This window comes from Grampus griseus (assembly GCF_964374135.1).
Source record: "Grampus griseus genome assembly, chromosome: 18".
Lineage (NCBI taxonomy): Eukaryota > Metazoa > Chordata > Mammalia > Artiodactyla > Delphinidae > Grampus > Grampus griseus.
Window position 1 is genome coordinate 26,425,099 of NC_139012.1, and position 23,938 is coordinate 26,449,036.

Below are 23,938 nucleotides of genomic sequence, written 5' to 3' on the forward strand. Positions count from 1 at the left end.
CCAACACTGTGAGCAACACACCACCAATGTTCCAACTGCTTTATTCTACGTCCAGCTGATAAAAAACCTCCACAAACTTTCCACAAACAACTCTGAGAAAATGCTCATTAAGCACTCAGCACAGCAGCAGTAAGCTACTGTGGCAATAACTGTTGTATCGGTCACCATTCTTCCACTGCAGCCCTACATATAAAGCATAGACAGTGCTTCCTCCATCCAAACTAAACTTTAGAAAGCAGATACATTCACATTATCTAACTGCTATATGGTAGGAAAGTGCAAAAATGATAGGGACTTGTCACAAGGACATACGAGCAGATAGTCAAATCTGGGATGATCTGAGCCTCAAAATGATGATAGTATGAGACAATAATCAATAGAATAAAATTAAAATCCATGAATTCATACTAATATAAATGAATAAATAAACTGGAGGCTACAGGAGTTCTTCCTTATAGAATCCTACATAATAAATGCAGAAGAAATGACAGAATTAGGAAATCACCATTTGACAACCATCGTTATAACTCTTTCAGGTAATCATAAACAATGAGTTCTAAAACCAATGGGTGAAAGTATAATTTTTTAAAGGAACTTTGTGGGGTATACTATAAAATAACTGATATGAATCGTTCCAAAACATTAATGTAATCCATGACAAATAAGATTAAAGAATTGTTCCAGCTTAAGGGAGACAAAAAGACACTAACTAAGCACAATAGCTAATCATGGACTAGATTCTAATCTAAAAATAAGTTTTTTCTTTTGCTATAAAAGACACTAGTAGGGAAACTGGTAAAATATGTTTATAGATTACAGTATTGCATAAATGTCATTGATTTTGATAACTGCACAATAGTTTGTAAAAGTATGTCGTTTTTAGAAAATATACACTGAAATATTTAGATGTAAAGGGATAACATGTCTGCCACTCATTTTCAAATGCTTCAGAAAAAAATATAGCGTATGTGTATATATACACATATATACAAAGAAAATATCACAAAGCATATGTGATAAAACATCAACATTTGAGGAAACTGGGTGAATGGTGTACAGGAAATCTGTGTACTATTTTTTCCACACTTAACTGTAAGTCTAAAATTAAAATTATTTTAAAATAAAGTTAAAAAAACAAAATGCTATATGGCAAGAAAATAGAAAAAAAAATGTTGTATTAACAAACAGATTAATTTAAAACTCTACAATCCCAGCTTCTAACTTCCACTCTATCACTAGAGACCTATATGATCATTAAAAACCTCTACACTTTCAGTCAGTTTACAAAATGATTTCTCTACATTTAATCAAAATCCTAGTTTCCCTGGATGGCACTACATCCCTCAAAAGCCTCTCAAACGCGAAATGTTAATCCTCACACCACCACCCCTTATCTGGAAACAAGAAGACAAAGAAAATGTTCTTGGATACAGCCAATGCTAGATCAAGAGCCTTTCTCGAAATTCACACTGTCTCTACAGCCTGCCAGACTTTCTCTCATCCTGTTCTTAGTATTTACAAGGGTCTAAATCATTCCCCAATGAGTAAAACTTACAAGCCAGCCCCCTACCTCCAATATCATCTCCTCTACCTTTATTCCTACTATAATACAAGACAGCTAAACCAACTTAACACTTCAGCTATGAAACAGGAAGCAATAATATGCAAAGTTGAATGGTCTAATAACTCCATCAGTTCTCTACTTCTCTGACCTGAGAGTCATCTAGAACTGCTTCTACTAGAAACTATTAGATTTCTACCTCTTAATTCCTGGTCACAACCTCCTGGCCTCTTTTACTCCCTTACTCCCACTTAGTCTATTCCTTGGGCCTTCCATTTGCTGCCACCTGGTTTACTTTCCATCCTACGTAGCCTGGACTATAAAGTGAAAAACCTGCATGACACTCACCCTCAATTTCCTAGTTCCCATATCCTCTGCCACAGCTACCCCACCAACACCCAATTTGGGGTGAGTCTGTCTACTGTCTCCTGGTAGAAGGAGAGAAGCAAATCCCGTAACTGTATAGACGGGCGCCAAGTACAAATTTAGTTTCCAATTCCAGCAGGGCCATCAGAACTAGTCATCACCATGGCAGGCGTTTCAGCTCCGCCACTCTTCTAGCCCCCGCTTCCAACCATGGAACTCTCAGTCCAAATCTTTGCCTCCTACTTCTCAGAGGAAAACAGGATTTCAAGCAAAAACTCCTTCAGTTTCTCTCCCCTGAAGCTCTAAATTTAGCGTACGGCTTCCATTTATATTCTTTACTCCTAAATGCCAAATAACTGTACAGAGAAGATCCTGCCTCCCAAAGGATTGTTTGTTTGTTTTTTCTTTATGATATGTCTCTCCTTTCTTTTCTCCACTAACTTCTTTCTCTCTGCCCACATGTATATTTTATTCACACCATACTTAGAAAAAACCTGCCCACAGCTAAAATTTAAATTTTTATCTTGTGCTTTTTGAACTATTTCCATCTCATCTCGTCCTTCTTTTCCTTCAATAACAAACATCCTAGAAGAAGAAAAAAAAAATCTGTGCACTTCTAATTCCCATTTCCTACCCAATCCATTACCATCTGGCTTTCACTCAAACAGCTCTTACTAAGAACAATGACCTTCTTCCTAATTGTTAGATCCAAGAACCTACTCATCCTATCAAAAATCTTGAATACAGTCGTCCCTGGATATCCTGGTATTTATTCCAGGACCCTCCACTCCCACCCTGCAGATACTGAAGGCCCACAGGTGCTTTGATCCCTATATAAAATGGCATAGTACAGTCTGTCCTCCATATCCGCAGATTTCAGAACCCAAGAATACGGAGGGTATGGTGTACATTCAACACAGTTGAGTGTAGTTCTAATTGGTTTTTCTTTAGCTGCCAGCAAAGTAGTTCCTCTGGTTTTCCTCCTACCTTTTTTTTTTTAAGATTTATTTTATTATTTATTTAATTAATTTATTTTGGGCTGCGTCAGGTTGTACTTGCGGCACACGGGATCTTCGTTGCAAAACGCAGGCTTCTCTCTAGTTGTGGCGTGAGGGTTTTCTCTCTCTAGTTGTGGCGTGTGGGCTCCAGAGCACGTGGGCTCTGTAGTTTGTGGCACGCAGGCTCTCTAGTTGAGGCACGCAAGCTCAGTAGTTGTGGCGCGTGGGCTTAGTTGTCCCGCGGCATGGGGGATCTTAGTTCCCTGACCAGGAATCAAAACCGCGTCCCCTACATTGTAAGAAGGATTCTTTACCACTGGACCACCAAGGAAGTCCCTGGTTTTCCTCCTACCTTTGACTATTCATTGTTTCTTTTGTAGGGGTCCTTACTTTCCTCTGCCAACTTTAAAGAGTCTTAGCAAAAACTGAATCCAGAGCTGTGGATACTGCCTCTTACACAGAGAGTACACTGAAGCTCCAGTCTACGTCATTAATTAGTTTGATTTAGTTTCATTTGCAAAGGCATAAGACAACTAATCCCATGTAATACTGTTAAAGTTACTATCACAAGCATTCATTTGTCGTTTAAAAAATTACTATAGTGTACTGTCTAGTTTGATTTCACATTCTTTAAGATAATCAAGTAGTTGCTAAATGAATAGAAGATAGTTTGATGCCAAAAAATCTAAATTTGAGTTCTAGATATACCACCTCCTATATAACTCTGACTGAGTCTTCGAGCCTCATCTTCTTTCTGCAATTCATTCATTTTCAGTCAGTCAGCCAGTTATCAGTCGCTCAACCAATGGTTACTAAATGCCTAATACAGCATGGGTGCAGGAAATAGGTGCAAATCCCAACCCATCAGTCCCTAGAACTTCTAAATTCTAACAACTAGGAGTTCTGAGGCAAGGGCATAATACAGTATGACTAGAGTGGCAACAGGGGGAATAAAGAAAATTAAAGTTTGCATACTGTATCACAGGTAAACCAGGGAGCCAACACCAGCAAGGACCAGGCCTGAAATACGAACCTTCTTCAGAGTTAGTTTTGTTCTTTCCTCAGCAAACACAGAGAAGCTAAGAACGGAATCCTCAAGCAAAACTAAATACAGTAAAATCAATTACCAAGACATGCTGTTGTTGATTAGTCACCCAGGAAGCACAGAAAATGCCAAGATGCCATTGGCAGCAATAGTTAGAGGGTTCATCCATCAAAGTGTTACATGCCAAAGCAAAGCCTCAAAAATTGGCTGATAAAAGTAAATACATAATCTGAATAATTTCATAATATCAAAAGCTAAATACACATACAAATACACACACACTCTCTCTCTCAAAAAGTTGACATTTATGTGTCCCTAAACTGATTTCTTTATTTCTGTATACTTATTCTCATGTTACAATGATCACTATAATGCCATATTTCTAAAGGTATTTTATCAATTAAAAAAAAGAAAAAAAAACACTGTTACACCAAGATTTTCCACAACACTTGACATGACTTTTTCTAGTAAAAATTTACACACACGTGAATTCATTACTGCATGGATTTACACTAGGAGCAAAGATGCACAAGACAAAAATATGTTATAACTTGTGCCTTTGAAGAAACCAGAGCGAAAATACTATCCAGAGAGAAACTGCATAGGTGGTTCTTCATGGTACTCAAATTCCAACTGTCGGCAAACCCATCTCAGCACACATAATAAAACGAATTTACCAAATAGTTTTGGAGGGGTAGAAACTCTGGTAAACTAAGTTTTTAACTTTATCTTTTGAAAGACTGGATTCTCCTTTAAAGAGAAGCCTTAAATGTTTTAGCATACTAAAACACTGATAAATGTTAGTATGCTTAATGTTTTAGCATGCTAAACATTGATAAAAGAGGACTTAAAAATATTTCATTACATACTACAGTAATTTTTGCTTTTAATTAATAAGTCAATGAAAAGCACTACGTAGGAATATATCATGTACCAATAAGCAAACTAACAAAATACTGGCACGAACAGTTCTGAGACTATCCTCAACCACCTACGTTGGACTAAGGATATGAAGCATACTGGTTAAGTACAAAGGCTTCGGAATCAACTTTTTAAGACTCAAATCTAGACTCCAGCACTTACCAACTCTGTGACCTGCTTGGACCTCATTTTTATCATCTACAAAATGGAGTCTATTTTCTTACAGGGCTTTCACAAGGATTACAAAAAGTAACACCTGTAAATACTTAGAATAATGCCTGACATAGTAAAGGCCCAATAAATGTTACTTTAAAAAAACAAAACAAAGACACTTTATGTATAGCATCTACTCTAGTTCCTACAACAATCCTCTGAGGTGAGTATGGCGGAAAAACTTTAAATAACTGAACTGACACACCTAGTTAGGGGCAAAGACAGGATTCAATTTCAGATTTTACTGTCTCTAAATTCAGATTCTTTCTATGTCAAGATGCCTCCAAAAAAAATTCACAGGTAGTAATCTACCCTTCCACAGGATTACCCTTATGAGTATTTCTGATGCTGATTCAAGCACACACACACACATACACTACACACACCTTTGAATTCACCCATCTACTTCTCTTTAATGCCACTAATTATCTAATCCAAGCCACCATTATTGCTTACCTAACTATTGCCATAGCTTCCTAACTAAATGGCAGACCCTGACATATGGGAGGTCCCCAATGAAAAGGCTGGCTCACCAAGAAGTGACACAAGCCTTGATTAACAAGTCAAAAACACACAAACACAGCTTATAGAATATAAATAAGCAAAGAAAGAACACTCAAATTTAAAGAAAACCTCCAACATGAAAGAAAAACAAAACAAAAATATTAGAAGGAAAGTTAATACAGGGAGTAGAAAAACAAAAACCTCAAAAATCTTTAGTTGGCTCAAGTTTCAGCATGGCAGTATAAGCCCCCAACAGTCCAACCCTCCCACTGACAGCCACTATAACCTTGAACAAAATATGAAAAACAACTATCTGAGCATTCTGAACATTAAGGAAAATAGGGATTTGGAGGGAAATTAAGCCTTGGAGAAGCAACCTGCACAAAGAGTTTTCCCTTTTTGTTCTTTTTGCAGCTTTGCTGCAAGGCAGAACCATAGTTGTGGAGAGGAACCTTGTCTTGGGCTACTAAAACCTCAGTAGAACCCTTGTTATTTCTAGCCGGAGGAAGCATGCAACAAATGGAGCCCAGGCAGGCCAGAAAGTGAGGGGAAATCACTACCCCTTGAACCATGCATGTGTAGGACTGAACTAAAACAGACGAGTAAAGGCCTAAGGAATTAAGCTTAGATCTGAACCACTGCACACAGAATGGGAGACAGTATTTACATTTTCCAGAGTACCATAGCAAAACACTCAGAATATCCAGTATAAATCCAAAATTACCAGAAATACAAAATACTAGGAAATATAAATCACTCCACAGGGAAAAGGCAATCAAGAGATGCCAGTTCTAGGATGATTCAGATTACTGTTACCATACAAAGATTTTAAAGCTGCTATTACAACTATGTTCTGGGAAGTAAAGCAATATTACCTTGAAATCAATGAAATGGCAGGGAATCTCAGCAGGTAAATAGAAAACAAAAAATTGAACCAAATAAAAACTTTAGACTGGAAAAATAAAATACATGAAATAAAAAATTCACTGGGTGGGATCCATAGCACAATGAAGATAGAGGAAAGAGACAGTGAACTTAAATTGACAGAATTTATCCATTCTAAAGAAGAGAAAAGAAAAAGGATTGAAAAAATAAATAAGCTAACAAACAAATAGAGCCACAGGGACTCTAAACCTTTAAAAGGTCTAGAAAACATGTCATTTGAGACTCAAAGGAAATAACAGACTGCAGCAGGAAAAAAAAAAAAAAACTGAAGAAATAATGTCCATAACTCTTCAAAGTAGTGAAAGGAGTAAATTTACAAATTCAACCTCAGTGAGGCTAAAACAGAACAAATTCAAAGAAAACTACACCTAGACACATCATAATAATAGAACTTCTAAAAATCAAGATAAAGAAAAGTTATTGGAGCAGCCTGAAAAACCAATATATTACATACAGAGAAACAATGATTCAAATAACTACAGATTCCTCATCAGAAATCATGGTCATCATAAGAAAATGGAACAAAACCTTAGAGGGCTGAAAGAAAAAAAACTCGGCCAAGAATTCTACACCCAAAATATGTATCTATAGGGGAGATCCCTGGTGGCCTAATGGTTAGGATTCCACGCTTTCACTGCCGCGGCCTGGGTTCAATCCCTGGTAGGGGAACTGAGATCCCAAAGCTACGGAGCACAGTACTGCCCCACAAAACAAAAAATCTAATACTTCAGGAATGAAGGTAAAATAGACGTTTCGAATAAAAGAAAGAAAATTGATTAGAGTTGATCTGCATTTTAAGGAATGATAAAGGAAGTTCTTTAGACTGAAAAAAAATTGATAGTAAAGAAAAACTTGTTTCTTCAGGAATGAAGAGAGAGCATAGGGAACGGTAAAAGTCTAAGTACATATAAAAGATTCTTTTTCCTCATAAGTTTTATAAAATATGTGTTACAGGCTTCCCTGGTGGCGCAGTGGTTGAGAATCTGCCTGCTAATGCAGGGGACACGGGTTCGAGTCATAGTCTGGGAAGATCCCACATGCCGCGGAGCAACTAGGCCCTTGAGCCACAACTACTGAGCCTGCACGTCTGGAGCCTGTGCTCCGCAGCCAGAGAGGCCACGACAGTGAGAGGCCCGCGCACCACGATGAAGAGTGGCCCCTGCTTGCCACAACTAGAGAAAGCCCTCACACAGAAGCGAAGACCCAACACAGCCAAAAATAAAAATAAATAAATTAAAAGAAGGCTCAACGTTTAAAAGAAAAAAAAATGTGTTACTATTTAAAACAAAAATGATAACGTTTGTTGGGGATTTCAGTGAATGTACAGGTAATACATATGACAACTATAGCGTCAAGTTTGGCAGGGGGAAGGGAGTACACAGTATACAGTCACAAAGTTCTACTTTTTACATGAAGTCATATGACATTAATGTTAAACATATATGTGTATGTGTATATATATATATATATATATATATATATATATATACACACCTGACTTTTCACTGGTTATTATAATCTTAGAGCAAGCACAAAAATAATAAAAATAATAATATTAACATTAAAAATTGATAAATAATATTATTAATGTTAATTAATAATAATAATATAAAGAGGAATAGCTTAAAAAAGCAATAGAAATTTTGAAAAGGAAACTAAAACAATTATTTTGATCAAATGATCCAAAAGGCAGCAGAAAAATATGAAAAGAGGAAAAAAAAAAGAGGACAAACAGAAGGCAAATAATACAACAGTAGAAGTAAACCAACCATACCAATAATTACATTAGATACAAACACTCCAGTTAAAAGGCAGAAGCTGTCAGAGTGAATAAAAAAGCAAAATCTAACTATATGCCACCAACAAAAGGCACACATTAAGAACTCAGGTTGCAAGTAAACAGAAAAAGATATGCCATGAAAAAAATAAGAAGAGAAATAAAAAAAAAAAAGACAGGAATGGCTATATTAATATCAAATAAAACAAACTTGAAGACAAAGAGCACTGCCAGAGATAAAGAGGGGCATTTCACACCAATCTCAGAACATAGGAAGCAAGAAATTGAGATAATTAAAGGGAGATAGACAACTCCATAACCACAGCAGATTTTAACACCCCCTTGCTTATCGACTAGTAGAATAACACAAAAACAAAAATCAGCAAGGAATTCCCTGGCAGTCCAGTGGTTAGGACTCAGCACTGTCACTGGCGGGCCCTGGGTTCAATCTCTGGTCAGGGAACTAAGATCCTGCAAGCCGTGTGATGTGGCCAAAAACAACAACAACAACAAACAAACAAAAACAAAAATCAGTAAAGACACAAGATCAGAACAATACTATGAACCAACTTGATACGACATTTATACAACACTATATCCAACAACTCAAGAATATACATTCTTCTCAAGTACACGTAATACATCACCAAGATAATATACTGGTCCATAAAACAAGTCTCAATAAATTTAAAAGGAATGAGACCATACTGAGTGCGGTCTCTTACCACAAAAAAATTAAATTAGAAATTTTTAAAAAGATATACAAGAAAATCCCAAATAAATGGAAATCAAATGAATTTAAGAAATAGTCGATCCAACATAGTAAAGTGATGAAGGGAAGTCTCAGTATGACAGCTGTGTACTAGGCCTAGAGAACAAATACTACAGATAGAAACAGGAGGATGGAGGGCTCTAGGAAGAATGTCTTCAAAGAACAAAATAAAGGAACTAATACTTATCCAGTGCATGTGACCATGCAAAAAAAAAACGTAGCTGGAAAGCAAATTCTGAAAAATGACCAGAGGATCTGCAAAGAATTAACAACAGATACACAAGGGGGGTGGGGGAGGGATAAATTAGGAGTTTGGGATTAACATACACACACTACTATATGTAAAATACGTAAACAACAAGGACCTACTGTATAGCACACGGAACTATACTCAATATCCTGATACATATATCAATATATATTTGCTATACACTTGAAACTAGCACAACATGGTAAATGAACTATGCCTCAATAAAAATTTAAAAATTTAAAATCAATAAAGAAATAAAAGTCATAAAATGTGAACACTTATTATCAATTTAACCAAATATTAGGAGCTTTTCATACACTTAATCCTCACAATAATTCTATGAGGGAAGTACCTATACTATCCTTACTTTATAGATGAGGAAGCTATGGCAGACAGAGGTTAAGTAATCAGCCCAAGGTTACAGTGCTTGTAAGTGAGACGCCAAGATTGGAAACTACCAGGCTCATCCTATACCATCCATGCTCCTCATGTCTGGCATCGCCGTCAATTAAAGAAAGTTAACTATAATGAAAGTTCTGTTTCCCAGGACCTTTTAGCTCAGCTGACATGTTTACAAGTAATAGAATAAAATTTGTCCTCCAAGCTTTGCTGCATAACCTTAAGCAGAACCTCCCTCAGGCAGTCTTCTGTAAAATGAGACGGTTGAAGAAAATGATCACTAACTACTTCCACAATATCTGGAAACAATTTATTTTCCTTTTTCCATAAGTAAGCCAAATAACCTACCCATGGTTAATTATCTGGCAAATGCAAGTCACCAGTCAGATGAGGAATTATGTAAAACTACCAGAATTCATCTAAACAGGTTTCTCGGTACTATTCTAAAAGCAAAGTACATACCCTAATTATGGATATTCAGAATATCAACACTGTATGGGCTGGGCAACATACTGTTACTTTTACATAAGAGAACTCTGGAAAACTGTTCACTTTATAAATATATCAGTAACCTCATGGATACACTTGAAATCATTCAGAAACGGCATTCATTTATTTCTTCAGTAAGTATTTACAAGGCACTATATAATGGGCCCAGAACTACACTGTATACTATTATAAACAAGATAGACCTAAGTCCTACTTCCCACTGAGCCTACAAAATACATACCATGGAATAAGGACTATGATAGGGATAAGTGCACAGTGTTAAAAGAATACACTGAACTTGGTAAAAAAAAAGGGAGGAAATGGAGACGGTGAGGGAAGGTTTTCTGGAGAAAAGAACATCTGAACAGATTTGAATAAAGAATAGAAATTCATCCCGGAGGAAGCAGAACGAAAAGAAAAAAGGGCAATCACATGTTCAAAAGCCAGAAGAGTCCGAAGGCAGGGGAGATCATGGTCGGGAGTGGTGCCTGGAGAGGAGCAGGGCAAGAGAACAAAAGTATTACAGTTTACAGTTCAAGACACGGCACGCGTGCAGGGCAGTAACAAAGTAAGCAAGGTGAGGTTAGTGGAGGCTCATGTTGTTCTCTAAGGTTACAAACAAAAACTTAAAAGGGTCTCAAGTGTTATTTCCAGTGTTAATCCTTCCCCTTGTGGGGAAATCACACAAAAAGTCATGCTGATATAAATGAATGCCCTACCCAAACGAGAACAAATGTTCTCTAAAAACTATTGGATTTCTTCAGTCTAACATCCAACAGGCTACAAGTCCTACGAGCCTCAAAATTAGTAAAGAAGTAAAACTATCCAGTTTATTTCCTTATTCTCAAAGCCTCTGCCAAATAGCACAATTTCTTTACATAATGTAAAGGGTAAGTCTGGAGAAACATCATAGACAAACTAAACCACAGCACATTTCTAAACTTTTAAAATACTAAATTGCTGATATTCAAATCTTAAAAGTCAAAACCTTGAAATAATCTGATAGTAAATCTTAGACTACTTGCAGTATTTCCCAACTTGCACTTGGCATGTCTTTAACAAGAATTTTACCTACACCTTAATTCCAGCTAAGTGATCAAACTTTTGGAAGAAACCATAACAACAACATGGCATGAAAACATAGAGGATGATTTATATAACCAAATGGTAGATAGGCTAGCCTTAATCACAAGGATCTTTTGAGTAAATTTACATTTAATAAGGTCAGCAGAATGTATTCCATAGTTATTTAAATTTAAGTCAGGCCTACACATGTAGAATATGTATAAAATTCTAAAATAATATATTATTAATACACATATAATCAGACAGTGTTTTAGCATGTAGGTGTGACATTAAGGAAAGAATAAAAAGAAAATAGTCTCTAAGTAGGCAATATAAAGCAGATGAGAAAAATCAAAGCAGTACCCACAACTCCATAGTCAATGAAGGTACTAAGCAGGACCACTGCACATGGCTTCATGGGTTCCTTACTGAACAACCCTATGGGGCCAATCATATATCACAAACAACCTGAGAGAGCCCAAGTCTCAGTAGCAAAAAAAAAAAAGAATTCTTATAAAAATGTGTGCGTGTGTGTGTGTGTGTGTGTGTGTGTGTGTGTGTGTGGAGAGAGAGAGAGAGAGGGAGAGAAGGAAGGAGGAGAGAGACACAGACACTAAGCAACATACTGTTAAGCTGTAAGGTAATGCAAAACATGCACACACACACATACACACACACACACACACACACACACAATCTGAGAGAGCCCAAGTCTCAGTAGCAAAAAAAAAAAAGAATTCTTATAAAAATAAGAGAATAAAATAACATAAGCAACGTTTTGAGTCTATGGAATTGCTCTTGAGCTAGCACCACTCATTCACTCATTCTTATCAAATACTTCCTAAGTGCCTACCATATGCCAGATACTGGAACATACAGCAGTGAACAAAACATACCTGTCCTCATGAAGCTTACGCTCAGGGGAAAGAAGGAGGTAGGAATTAAACACGTAAAAGATTTGAAATTATCAGGTCGTGATAAGTACTATGGGAAAAATGAAGCAGGAAATGGGGCTAGGGAGTACTGTGAAGGGGGTATTGTGATTTTAAATGGCCTCAATGAGGTGACCACTCCAACAGAATGAAGATTCCATCAGACATGAGAAACTTGTCTTTGCTGTTCTCATAGGAAATTTTATACTCTAACTGGGGTCTCCACACCAATTCTAGTGATAGACCAAGTGCCTGCCTGATTACCAGGTACAAAAAGTAAGTGATGCAAAACAATCTTTACCACGTTCCTAAGGGTTTATTTCAAGACTCAGTGAAATAAAAATTTGTCAGAAGCATCCTGCAACAGGCCCAAACTTAAGGCCTTTATGAGGTGCATTCCTCTTTCATCTACACCAGGGGTAGGCAAATTACAGCTAGCAGGCCAAATCCAGCCCACCATCTGTTTCTGTAAGTGAAGTTTTATTAGAACACAGCCATGTTAACTTGTATACATATTAAGTATGGATACTTTTGCACTAAAGCAGCAGATCTGGCACACAGCTGTGACACAGACCACATGACCTGGAAAGCCTAAAATATTTACTATCTGGTCCTTTACCGGAAAGTTTGCTGACCCCTGGTTCTAGATCATCACCACCACCACTACCACCGTCATAGTGAGATTCCTTTCAGGGCCCTCTTCACAAACACATGGCCAGTGCAGTCACGTGGAACCTTGCCTCAGGAGGGCCTCATGCTTGGGGTTTAATGCTCTATGGTCACCTTTCAATTCTTAATAATTTTATCTTTGAATCCAAGTTTTATAAGTGAACTCCAATGGGACAAAAAAGCATGTGCCAGGGACCTGGTGCCTCGGCTCACAGGCAGTCTGCCTCCCCAGGAAAGATTCTCAGGCAGCTGAATGCCCTGGCTCAGCTCAACTCACCACCTCTTGACTAGGAGTACGGCAAGGTGGTAGCTATGCCCATCCCAGGCTGGCGTCACCATGATACATTCCCAAGTAAAGCAGTATCTAGCAAGTCCTGGCATGGAGGCTGCAATCCCTTGGGGGTGCTGCGGGCTAAGACAGCAGGCCTCTCGGAAGGGGAGACTGGCTTTCCTACCCAAGGCCGGGACCCCACGTTTTCATCTGGCAATGCACCTTGCAAGGTATGTAACCGGACTTGACTGCTTTCACGAAACAAAAATTACAAACGAGAGTTCCATTCTTCTATCAAATCTATCATAAAATTGATTTCTTTGTTTTGTCCCATTCCACTGAGCCATCCCCCTTCACCTTGCTCTAGGCACACAGCTCTCTTCTTATTTCTTAAACCAACAAGCTCATTTGCACCACAGGCCCTCATCACACCTGAAATACTCATCAGCTAGAACATTTCAATCAAGTCTTGGCCTGAGTGTCACACCTGCAGAGTGGACAGAGTTTCCTAATAATCCTGATTCCAATCCACTGAGGAGTCAAACCCACTGGTGAGGCATACCATCTCCAAAGATGCCACCATCAATTTTTTGCCTCCATGTACGTGCACTGCCTCTCCCTCATTGGGAAATGGAGTTTATTTCCCCTCCTTATGAACCTGGGCTGGATTTACGGCTGCTTTAACCAACAGAATGCAGCTGAAATGACATTCTGGAGTTCTAAGCTGAAGCCTTAAGAGGAATGGCAGCTTCCTCTTCCTTCTGTGATGTGAAAGGTCAAGGTCACACTGAGAGGGCACATGAAGAGGACACACAGAGGAGAACTGAAATGATCAACATTCAACAGTGCCAGCTGAGCTTCCAGTCAACAGTCATCAACAACTGCTAGGGAAGGGAATGAGTCATCTTGGAGGTTCCAACCCAATCAAGTCCCCAGATGGTTGGAGCCCCAGCTAACATCACATGGAACAGAAGAACCGCTCTGCTGATCAGAGCCAAACCAAGGAATCTTGAAACATAATAAAATGCTTGTGTTTTGAGTAGTTTGTTACAAAGCAATATAAAACTAAAACACCAAGATTTGAATACCAGATCCATCACACCTAGATCCACACACATGCCTGTATATATGTAACCTCTTTATGTCTCATTTTTTTCATCTGCAAAATGAAGATCATAACATTACCTATTTCACAGAATTATTCTATGGAATAAATGTGCTCATGTGTGTAAAGCACATAGCAGAGCTCTCAGCATATTCCTGACATAATGCAAAAAGATATTATTATTCTATTATTGCTATTTTATTATCGATAAAATGTATTACTTATACCATCATCCTGCTTTACCTTCTTTAAACCACCTATTACTATCTGAAATTATGCTCACTTATTTATCTGCCTCCCCTCCACCAAAGTATGAGCCATAAGACACGAACTTAACTGTCTTGTTCACCAGCACCTAAAACAGAATTTGACTGACAGAGATACTTTATAAATTAATATTGAATAAATGAGATATAGGACCTCAGTTTCACAGTTAATCAATAATGATATCTGTTCGTGCCCCGGCCCGGGAAGATCCCACATGCCACGGAGCGGCTGGGCCCGTGAGCCATGGCCGCTGAGCCTGTGTGTCCGGAGCTTGTGCTCTGCAATGGGAGAGGCCACAGCAGTGAGAGGCCCGCAGATCCGCAAAAAAAACAAACAAACAAACAAAAAATAATGATATCTAAAAACTGCTCCCATACCTTATCTTAAATATAAATCTGACAAGAGGCACTCAAAACACAAGATACACACATAAACTATCTATAATATGTTATTTTCAGGATACAATTCCAATGCATTTACTTGTTACTGCACAAATACTACACCATTACTGGATCATGTACTGTTCAAATATGCCTAAGTGATGGCTAGCATCTGACTCAGCACCGTTCAGGTGCTCTAAAGTAGCTTACTCGTTTGTATAATTTTTTTAAAATGAACTGTACTCAATCAAACTAATGACACACTCTCAGTTACTATTGCTACATGCACAGAAACAGCCAGAGAAACTTCCATGTGGGGTCCATTCAAAACCAAATTACCCTGGCAACACAAATTAACATAATACTAATCTTCAAGCTATGGAAACTTGGTTTTAAACACATCTGAGAGTGAATTTCCTGAGTTACAGTATTTTAAAAGTTTAAAATCTATATTAAAGATGAAATAAAAATCAGACATTCACAGAGCCCTGAAGCACCTCTGAGGAAAAGCAGCAGTCTAGAAGGTACACAAAGATACACAAAAACACAATTCAGTGTAACAAGTTCTCTAATGCTGTGATTCTCAACTTTTCCTCTGCCGTGATGTAGAGATGACAGATGCAAGAAACTCACCCTGCCTCCCTCTTCCAATTATAATTTCGTAGGAGTTTTTACATCTAGGAACAGGATTTTATAAGGCAAACAAACCACAGGGGTGTGGTACAGAACGTTAGGTGAGAAATAAACACATGTAAAGGCAGGGAAGTAAGTAAGAGAGAAGACATTATGGTTGAAGCTAATAATAAGTATACCCTGCTGAACTCCAGCAGTTAGTGCATAAAAATTAAGACAGGCAAGGGGGCGGGGAGGAGGGGAGTGGGATTGCTAAAATGAGGCATTGTATAGGTATGGAAAGGTCCATTCAAGGAACCTGTATGTTAAGAACAGAAATTTATACTTCAAAATCCAATAAGCCTGGGCTTCTCTAGTGGCGCAGTGGTTAAGAATCCGCCTGCCAATGCAGGGTACATGGGTTTGAGCCCTGCTACGGGAAGATCCCACATGCCACGGAGCAACTAAGCCCGTGAGCCACAACTACTGAGCCCATGTGCCACAACTACTGAAGCCCGTGCACCTAGATCCTGTGCTCTGCAACAAAAGAAGCCACTGCAATGAGAGGCCCGCACACAGCAATGAAGAGTAGCCCGCACTCGCTGCAACTAGAGAAAGTCCACGTGCAGCAACAAAGACAACACAGCCAAAAATAAATAAATTCATATAAAAAAAATCCAATAAGCCCACCAGAATGGCTAAAATTAAAAAGTCTGAAACACCAAACTTTTGGCAAGGTGGTGAAGCAGCCAAAGCTTCCATACATTGTTGGTCTAAGTGTAAAGTGGTACACTTGGAAATGGTACACAGACTTGGAAAAAAGTCTAGTGGTTTCTCATAAAATTAAGCATACGCCTACCCTATTACCCAGTAATTCCACCAAAGAGAAATGAAAACGTACGCCCACAAAATGATTTGCACAAGAATATTCCTAACCACTTTGTCCGTAAGAGCCAAAAACCGGAAACAACCCAAATGTCTATCAACAGAGCAATGGATAAACAAACTGTCCTATATTCGTACAAGTTATACAATGAAATACTATTCAACAATAAAAAGGGATGCACTACTGATACACACAATAACAGGATCAATCTCCTAAACTTCTTGCAGAGTGAAAGAAGCTTTGTAGACTATATGCTGTATGATTCTAGAATAGGCAAAGCTCATTCGATGTGAAAAACGAAACAGTATAGTGATCACCTGGTGGGCAGGGAAGGGTCATGAGTGAACTTTCTAGGGTGACAGTAATGTTCTTTCCCAGTGGTCAGGAAACTTTCTCTGTAAAGGGCAGAATAGCAAATATTTCAGGCTTTCTGGGCTCTGCCTCAAATACCCAATTCTGCCACTGTAAATGAATGGCATGGCTGTGCTACCACAAGACTTTATTTACAAAACAAGAGTTAGAATGTAGTTTGTTGATCCCTGCTCTATATTTCAAAAGTGGTTTGGGTTACACAGATGTATGTACTTGTCAAAACTCATCTAATTGGCCATGGAAGATTTGTGCATTTCACTATATGTCAATGTTATCCTAAAGGAAAAAAACCATAAAGAAATATTAAACTCTAGGCTGATGATAAGCATGTGGTTGACAGTGAGGTACACTGATATCTGCAACTTATTTTGAAAGCTCAAAAAATAAGATGGAGGGGCTTCCCTGGTGGCGCAGCAGTTGAGAGTCTGCCTGCCAATGCAGGGGACACGGGTTCGAGCCCTGGTCTGGGAGGATCCCACATGCCGCGGAGCAACTGGGCCCGTGAGCCACAACTACTGAGCCTGCACGTATGGAGCCTGTGCTCTGCAACAAGAGAGGCCACGACAGTGAGAGGCCCGCGCACCGCGATGAAGAGTGGCCCCCGCTCGCTGCAACTGGAGAAAGCCCTCGCACAGAAACGAAGACCCAACACAGCCATAAATAAATAAATAAATAAATAAGCTCAAAAAATAATAATAAGAAGAAGAAGGATTGACAGATATACGATAACACAGATGCAACAAAATGTTGGGAATTGTAGACCCTACAACTGGTATATGGTATATGGAAGTTAACTGCAATTCTTTCAACTTCTGTATATATTTGAAAGTTTTTTCTTTTGTTTTGTTTTTGGCTGCATTGTGTGGCTTGTGGGATCTTAGTTCCTAGACCAGGGATCGAACCCATGCCCCCTGCGGTGAAAGTGCAGAGTCCTAACCACTGGACCACCAGTGAATTCCCTGAAAGTTTTAATGTTAAAGTGGCAGGGGAGGATATTCAGTAAGAGGCCACTGAAGATTTTTAAGCAAAGAAATGAAAATCAAATTTATATTCTACAAATACAATTTATGCAGCGCAAACAATACACAGAAGGATGGTCAGATGAAGGAAGAAAGCACTAAGCAAGTTATTACAATAGTCCATGCCATAGAAAGTATCAACATTTGAGGAGTAAGTACAAAGTGAGTTCATGCAGAGAAGGAAAGTCAGGGGAGTAAAGAGTAGAAAGCTCCTTCATTTCAGGAATGAGGAAGGAGTTTCAAGGAGAACGTTCACAATGTCAACGTAAAAGAACTTAAGCAAGAAGAGAACCGAAAAGTACCTAATAGATTAAGCAATGGAACTTGATGATGTAAAAGAGGTGTGGTAAGAATGTAAACCAGATAAAGGATATTGATAAGTTCAAAGGAAACAAACAAGTGATGATCAAAGGAATCTAGCTGGGCCAAGAGAGGAAGGCAAAACTAGGGAGCATCATAAAGTAAAAGACTGAAATACTTCTTTAAAATGGAAAACAAAAGTAAACAACTGCACCTAAAAATCACCATATATTATCTCATCCATAAAATGTACTCTTGGGTAAGGCAGGCTGCTATGGGCCTGAGTGTCCCTGCACATTCTTGCTGAGAGTGAAAGAAGGTCAAGGTTACCACAGCATTTAACTGCCTCTCAGAGAGAGGTGAACTAGCTTGTTTGTTATTTGCTACAATGTTTGCAGCTTGCTAAAAAAAAAAAAAAAAAAAAAAAGTGCTAGACCCTTGGTCCTGAGTTCCTTAGCTGTGATCCACTCTGTTCTTCCATTAGACCCATCACCCTCATGGGACCTGGTTACAAGGAAAACCAGCACAAATATGCTGATGTTCATGAGTCTGCAGGGCTGTGAGTAATAATGTCATTTGTTTCTGACCTGGGAGTCTCCTGTTTTTCTGCCAGCAACCATGAAAAATTAACAGACTATCAGCTTGTAAACACGGTAAAATCAGATCTTAAGACTTTTCACTGCTCTTGACATGGACAACAAAGAACTGGTTGATATTCATGTTGTTAAATAAAACAAGAGACAAAAACATAGTCACTAGCAAAAACTGAAATATATACAATATTTCATAGTTTATTTACCTTACATTATTCATAATATTTACATGTACCAGTCTCTACACTGTATTTTTTACTTGCACTACATTATATAATTCTCATAATAATCCTAATGAGGTAGGTACTAATATGAGGAAACTGAGGCTTCAAAATGCTATGTAACTAAGCCAAGGGCTCACAAATTGTAATCAGCACAACCTAAATATAAGCCCAGATAACTTTAAAAGATGTGAGGGTTTTTGTTAACTATTAATAGTCAACCTCCTTACCAGCTGATTTATCAAGGGCAACTCTAATTCATATATAACAGCAAAGTATCTATATCATCACAGTATGGATAGTTCATTATTTTTATAGAAAACTAACATTTTGGAAATGTTAATATAATCAAAGTTTTCTCTAAAAATCTGTGGTCAAGGTTTAGGAAGAGCTAAGTTAAACAAATCCAAATCACCGTCTTTACGCCAGAAGCTCTCATGGTTTTAAATGTACAAATGTATGTCTTTATATGCTAATATATATTATAAATCTTCTAAGACCATCTATTATCATCATTCTGAATGACACAGTTTGGGAAACTACTGCTGCAATCCACAGTGCCAATTTAACTTATACACAGAATACCTCTGAAAGCTTAGTAGTCAGCTTGGTGGTTCACATACACAAAACCTTTAAAAGGGAGAACATCAAACTTAGAATGTGGCATAACAGTTCCAAGCCAAGTCACCTACTTCATAGTTTGGCAACACTGCCCATTTCCTACCAGACAAAATTGAATGTCCCATAACACAATGGAACTACCTGGCTTTCTCTGAAATTAGAAGGGTAACAAGTCAAGGCTTTTTGTATTTGTAGCTCTGTACATTGTTATCACTTAACAAAATTTGGACACTTTTAACAATGGAGGAGAGATCACAGAAAAAGTAGTTTCCACATAAAGCTTGTGAATTGGTTAATGGTAGTAAGTCATTCTGATGGTCCTAGGCATCACCATTAACTTACCAATACGGAAAGCTAAAATTTAACTCTATGAATAAGTGGAAAATTAATATCGTGTACCATTTCAACACCAAGCATGTTTTCCTGTCTCCTACTTAGTCAGCTCTAAACATTCAACAACTGAACCTGTTTATTGCTCCATTGTTATTAATCATTCCAGAGTTTTTTAAAAAAAACAAAATTGAGTTAAAGTCAGCCACACAACAGTTGTGTTCATTATACAAGCCAGAGCTGTAAGCTGTAGATTGGTCCCTAGCTTGCTGCAAACCAACTCAGATGCTTTTTTTTTTTCCTTTGCCCTCTGCTCTGAAGGAATGCCTCCACCCATTCAAAGTCTATGTAGGACACATCTCCAGTAGTTTGGGGTGGGGGGCATATACCTAGGTAAAGTTACTAATCAGGCCATTCTCAACAAAACTAAGAGTTATTCTAGACAGATGAAATTACCATGTAATTACACAGGAATTGGAATCAAAATCTGAATGTAAACTGTACTAAGATTGTCAAACACTTCACATTACAAGGAAAACAAATTGATGTCCTGCCTACTTGAAGCAAGAAGTATCTTTAGAAGGGCAGATTTTTGCCCTCTGCTCTGAAGGAATGCCTCCACCCATCCAAAGTCTCTGTGGGACACATCTCCAGTTTGGGGGGAAAAAAAAAGGCAATAAAATATGATACTGTCGGGACTTTCCTGGTGGCGCAGTGGTTAAGAATCCGCCTGCCAATGCCGGGGACACAGGTTCGAGCCCTGGTCCGGGAAGATCCCACATTCTGCGGAGCAACTAAGCCCGTGCACCACAGCTACTGAGCCCGTGCTTTAGAGCCGGTGAGTCACAACTACTGAACCCCGCGCACCTAGAGCCCGTGCTCTGCAACAAGAGAAGCCACTGCAATGAGAAGCCCGCACACAACAAACAGTCCCGCTCGCCGCAACTAGAGAAAGCCTGCATGAAGGAACGAAGACCCAATGCAGCCAAAAATAAATAAATAAATTTATTAAAAAAAGAAAAAAAATGATACTGTCCACTTACTTTGAAAGGAGTTGTAGAGAAAAAGAAAATATCTTAAAGCTGACAGCAATTTCCAACATTTTGGTGTTAGGAATTCTTAAAAATAATAATCATAACTACTGAAAGCAAATGTGACACTATAATAAATTACTTTAAGGCACAAATACATCAATTAAAAATGTTTTGAGGGCTTCCCTGGTGGCACAGTGGTTGAGAGTCCGCCTGCCGATGCAGGGGACACGGGTTCGTGCCCCGGTACGGGAAGATCCCACATGCCGCAGAGCGGCTGGGTCCGTGAACCAGGGCCTCTGAGCCTTCGCGTCCGGAGCCTGTGCTCCACAACGGGAGAGGCCACAACAGTGAGAGGCCCGCGTACCGAAAAAAAAAAAAATGTTTTGAGCAGTGATTTTCATATGTGAACATGGTGGATTCTGATAAGCAAAACCCCCAAAGAGAAAGAATTCGAATCAGTTAACACCATTAAGGGAAACAAATAGCAACAGGAAAGAAAAGAGATTAGAGAAAAGAAACCCCACTAGTAAATGCAATAGGTATTCAATATTTACCTATTGCATTTTATTTTTACTAACATCTGCAAAAATAGGAATGCCTTAAAAAATAAAATGTGTATACACTAACAACCTGAAAAATGCCTTCCCAAACTGGCAATATTTTCCAAACCATTCCAAAAATACTGATAAATTTTCACAGAATTCAGAATATACATCATTTGGAGGTTTTACCGGATGTAAACCAGATGAAGTGGAAGCCTCCTGAGCTTTTATCTTAAAAAAAAAAAGCAAAATTACATACATTGGGATTTCATCTTTCAGTAGCCTTTGCATATGTCAAAATACACTTATTAATAGAAATTCTTTACTTCACAACTTAGTGTCTCCTGTGCAAATAGATCTGAAACATGAAATCTGCACTAACATATCTATATTTGTAAATTTCACAAACAGTACTATTAAATTGCATCGTCGGTTCTCCATATTAATGTTTTTCTCCTCTCCCTCAGTAAATAGGTTTAACTAAATTTCCACCTCAAAGTTTACAGAATAACATGCTACCTAGCTGCAACGAAACAGTCAACTATTGCTGGGTCCATTTTTTAAATAAGGTTTACGTAGGAATCTCCAATGACACCACCGGAATTAGTATCAGAGAAAAAAAAATTAGAAAATTTGACACGGAAAACGTAGAGGGGCACTTTTCACTCATTTCAACATACAAAGGTTTATACGGTTAAGCTGGAAAACCTTGTATTTAAAGAAAAATTTTCAAACAAGATTAGCATTTTTTAAGTAAAACTTCCTGTTTCCCCTCCTACCCCAAAAAAAAGTGATAGAAAACAGAAGGCAATCACTTTTAATTCTAACAAAACAGAAAAGGACAAAATGACAAGGTTAACTAGAACTGAGAAACAAGTTCAGCCCCACGACTATTCTCTACAGTTGCACGATTTTTAAGCCCACATTTTTTTTTTTTTTTTACCAAATCCACTTCCCACCCTACGTAGGGCTTACACCTGCCTCCTCCCCACCGACTCCATCTATGACGGCGACACCTTCCCGGCAGGTATTGTGAACTCATTTCCAGTATACAATCCGCAGGAATATCTCTGAAGTGTCTGGGTCAGGGCATAACGAAATGATCGAGAAAGTGAGACATAAAACAGATACAAGTTTTAAAGGGAGGCGTAGGGGTATCTAACAGCGGAGGGATGGGGACCTCGAAGGAGACTGGGGTGTGGAAAGAAAGGTCTCAAAGGAGCCACAGGCAGGCTCCATCCGAGAGGTGTGAAGGAAGAAAGGTCCTGCCAGAAGAGCCAAAAATAAATTAGCCAGCACGTCCTCCATTCCGCGAATAACCCGAGGAAAGGGACTCTGGGGGCCACGGCGGGGGGCAATCCCGGGGTCCTCGGCGGCGCAGGAGGCCCGGGCTGGGGCCAGAAACTCACCACCTGGTAGCGGCCAGTCCCCGGCTGGTGATGATCCATCCTGCCCGGCTCGGGATCCGGCTTCCGAGCGGGCGAGTGCCCTCGGCGCTCAGCCCCCTCGGTCACCCGGGTTGACGACGTCGTCGCCGCAGCGACCCTTCCGCCTCTGTTTGTGCCGCCGCGGTCGCCCAGCCGCACCACCTCACTTCCCGTCACGGCCGCAGAAGCCGCCGAAACCTCCGCGTCGGCCGCAGCTCTGGGCCGAAGGGCCGGGGCACCGCAAGCGCTACTGAGCATGCTCGGGATGGTCGCGCATGCTCGCTGGGTCCTCCGCCGTCCCATCCGCGTCGCGAGTTGGCGGGGGGCGGGGGGCGGTGTTTAGCTGGGTGGGTGGAGGTGGAAAAGTCAGGCAAGTCCCAGGGAGCAATTTAGGTTGTCAGCCTGTCCGGAGTGGGCGGTGGCAAAAGGATCAGGGGAAAAAACATCACCGTCTTTGATTGGTCTTTTTGTTTGGACGGGTTTCGCGCAGGCACAGTCACAGCGCACAGATACAGATGTCGAGGAGAGCGGGGACGCATTCCTAGAACACCTGAGGACAGGTCACCCTGTTTCCCAACACTTCCTCGTATTACTCACCCAGCCTAGGACAAGGCACAGAGATCCGTCTCTAGGACCTTCCTAAAACTCTTATTCAGAATCATCAGTGAGCTAAGGGATGTCTTGTCAGCTTGTTTTGTTTGTCCCCTTCCTGGTAGTAAGAGATTTAAGAATCCAACAGGGACTCTTCAGCCATACTCATGTATCTCGCCAAGGAAAGAGGCCTCTAGCCTCTAGAGCACTAGGTTGCTGGAAGGATACAAGAAAATAATGAAACAATATAGGACTCTTGTGGTCATATTCATATCAATAATGCCAAAGGGTTTAACAGTAAGGAATTACTCCGTGTTTAACATTGTCAGTCGATCTCAGTATCCGGTTAACCACACATGACCTACTATGTGTGAGTATCTCCCACGGGGTGCAAAGCATGTTTCTCTAGCAAGTAGAAGAGTATGATGGGGCAGCGTACTCTTTAACCCAAAGACCTGCTT

At 39.3% G+C, this 23,938-nt stretch overlaps 1 protein-coding gene across 1 annotated transcript in view; it reads right to left on the reverse strand.

Annotated features, from left to right (window-relative positions):
- Positions 1-23,189, reverse strand: part of NDFIP2 (Nedd4 family interacting protein 2) — a gene marked incomplete at its 5' end in the record, with an annotated part of 62,233 nt that extends 39,044 nt beyond the window's left edge. The window contains one exon of the mRNA XM_082675570.1: positions 22,869-23,189. Within this exon, the coding sequence (XP_082531696.1) occupies positions 22,869-23,189 (321 nt within the window). The remainder of the gene's footprint in view (positions 1-22,868) is intronic.
- Between the last annotated feature and the right edge of the window lie 749 nt (positions 23,190-23,938).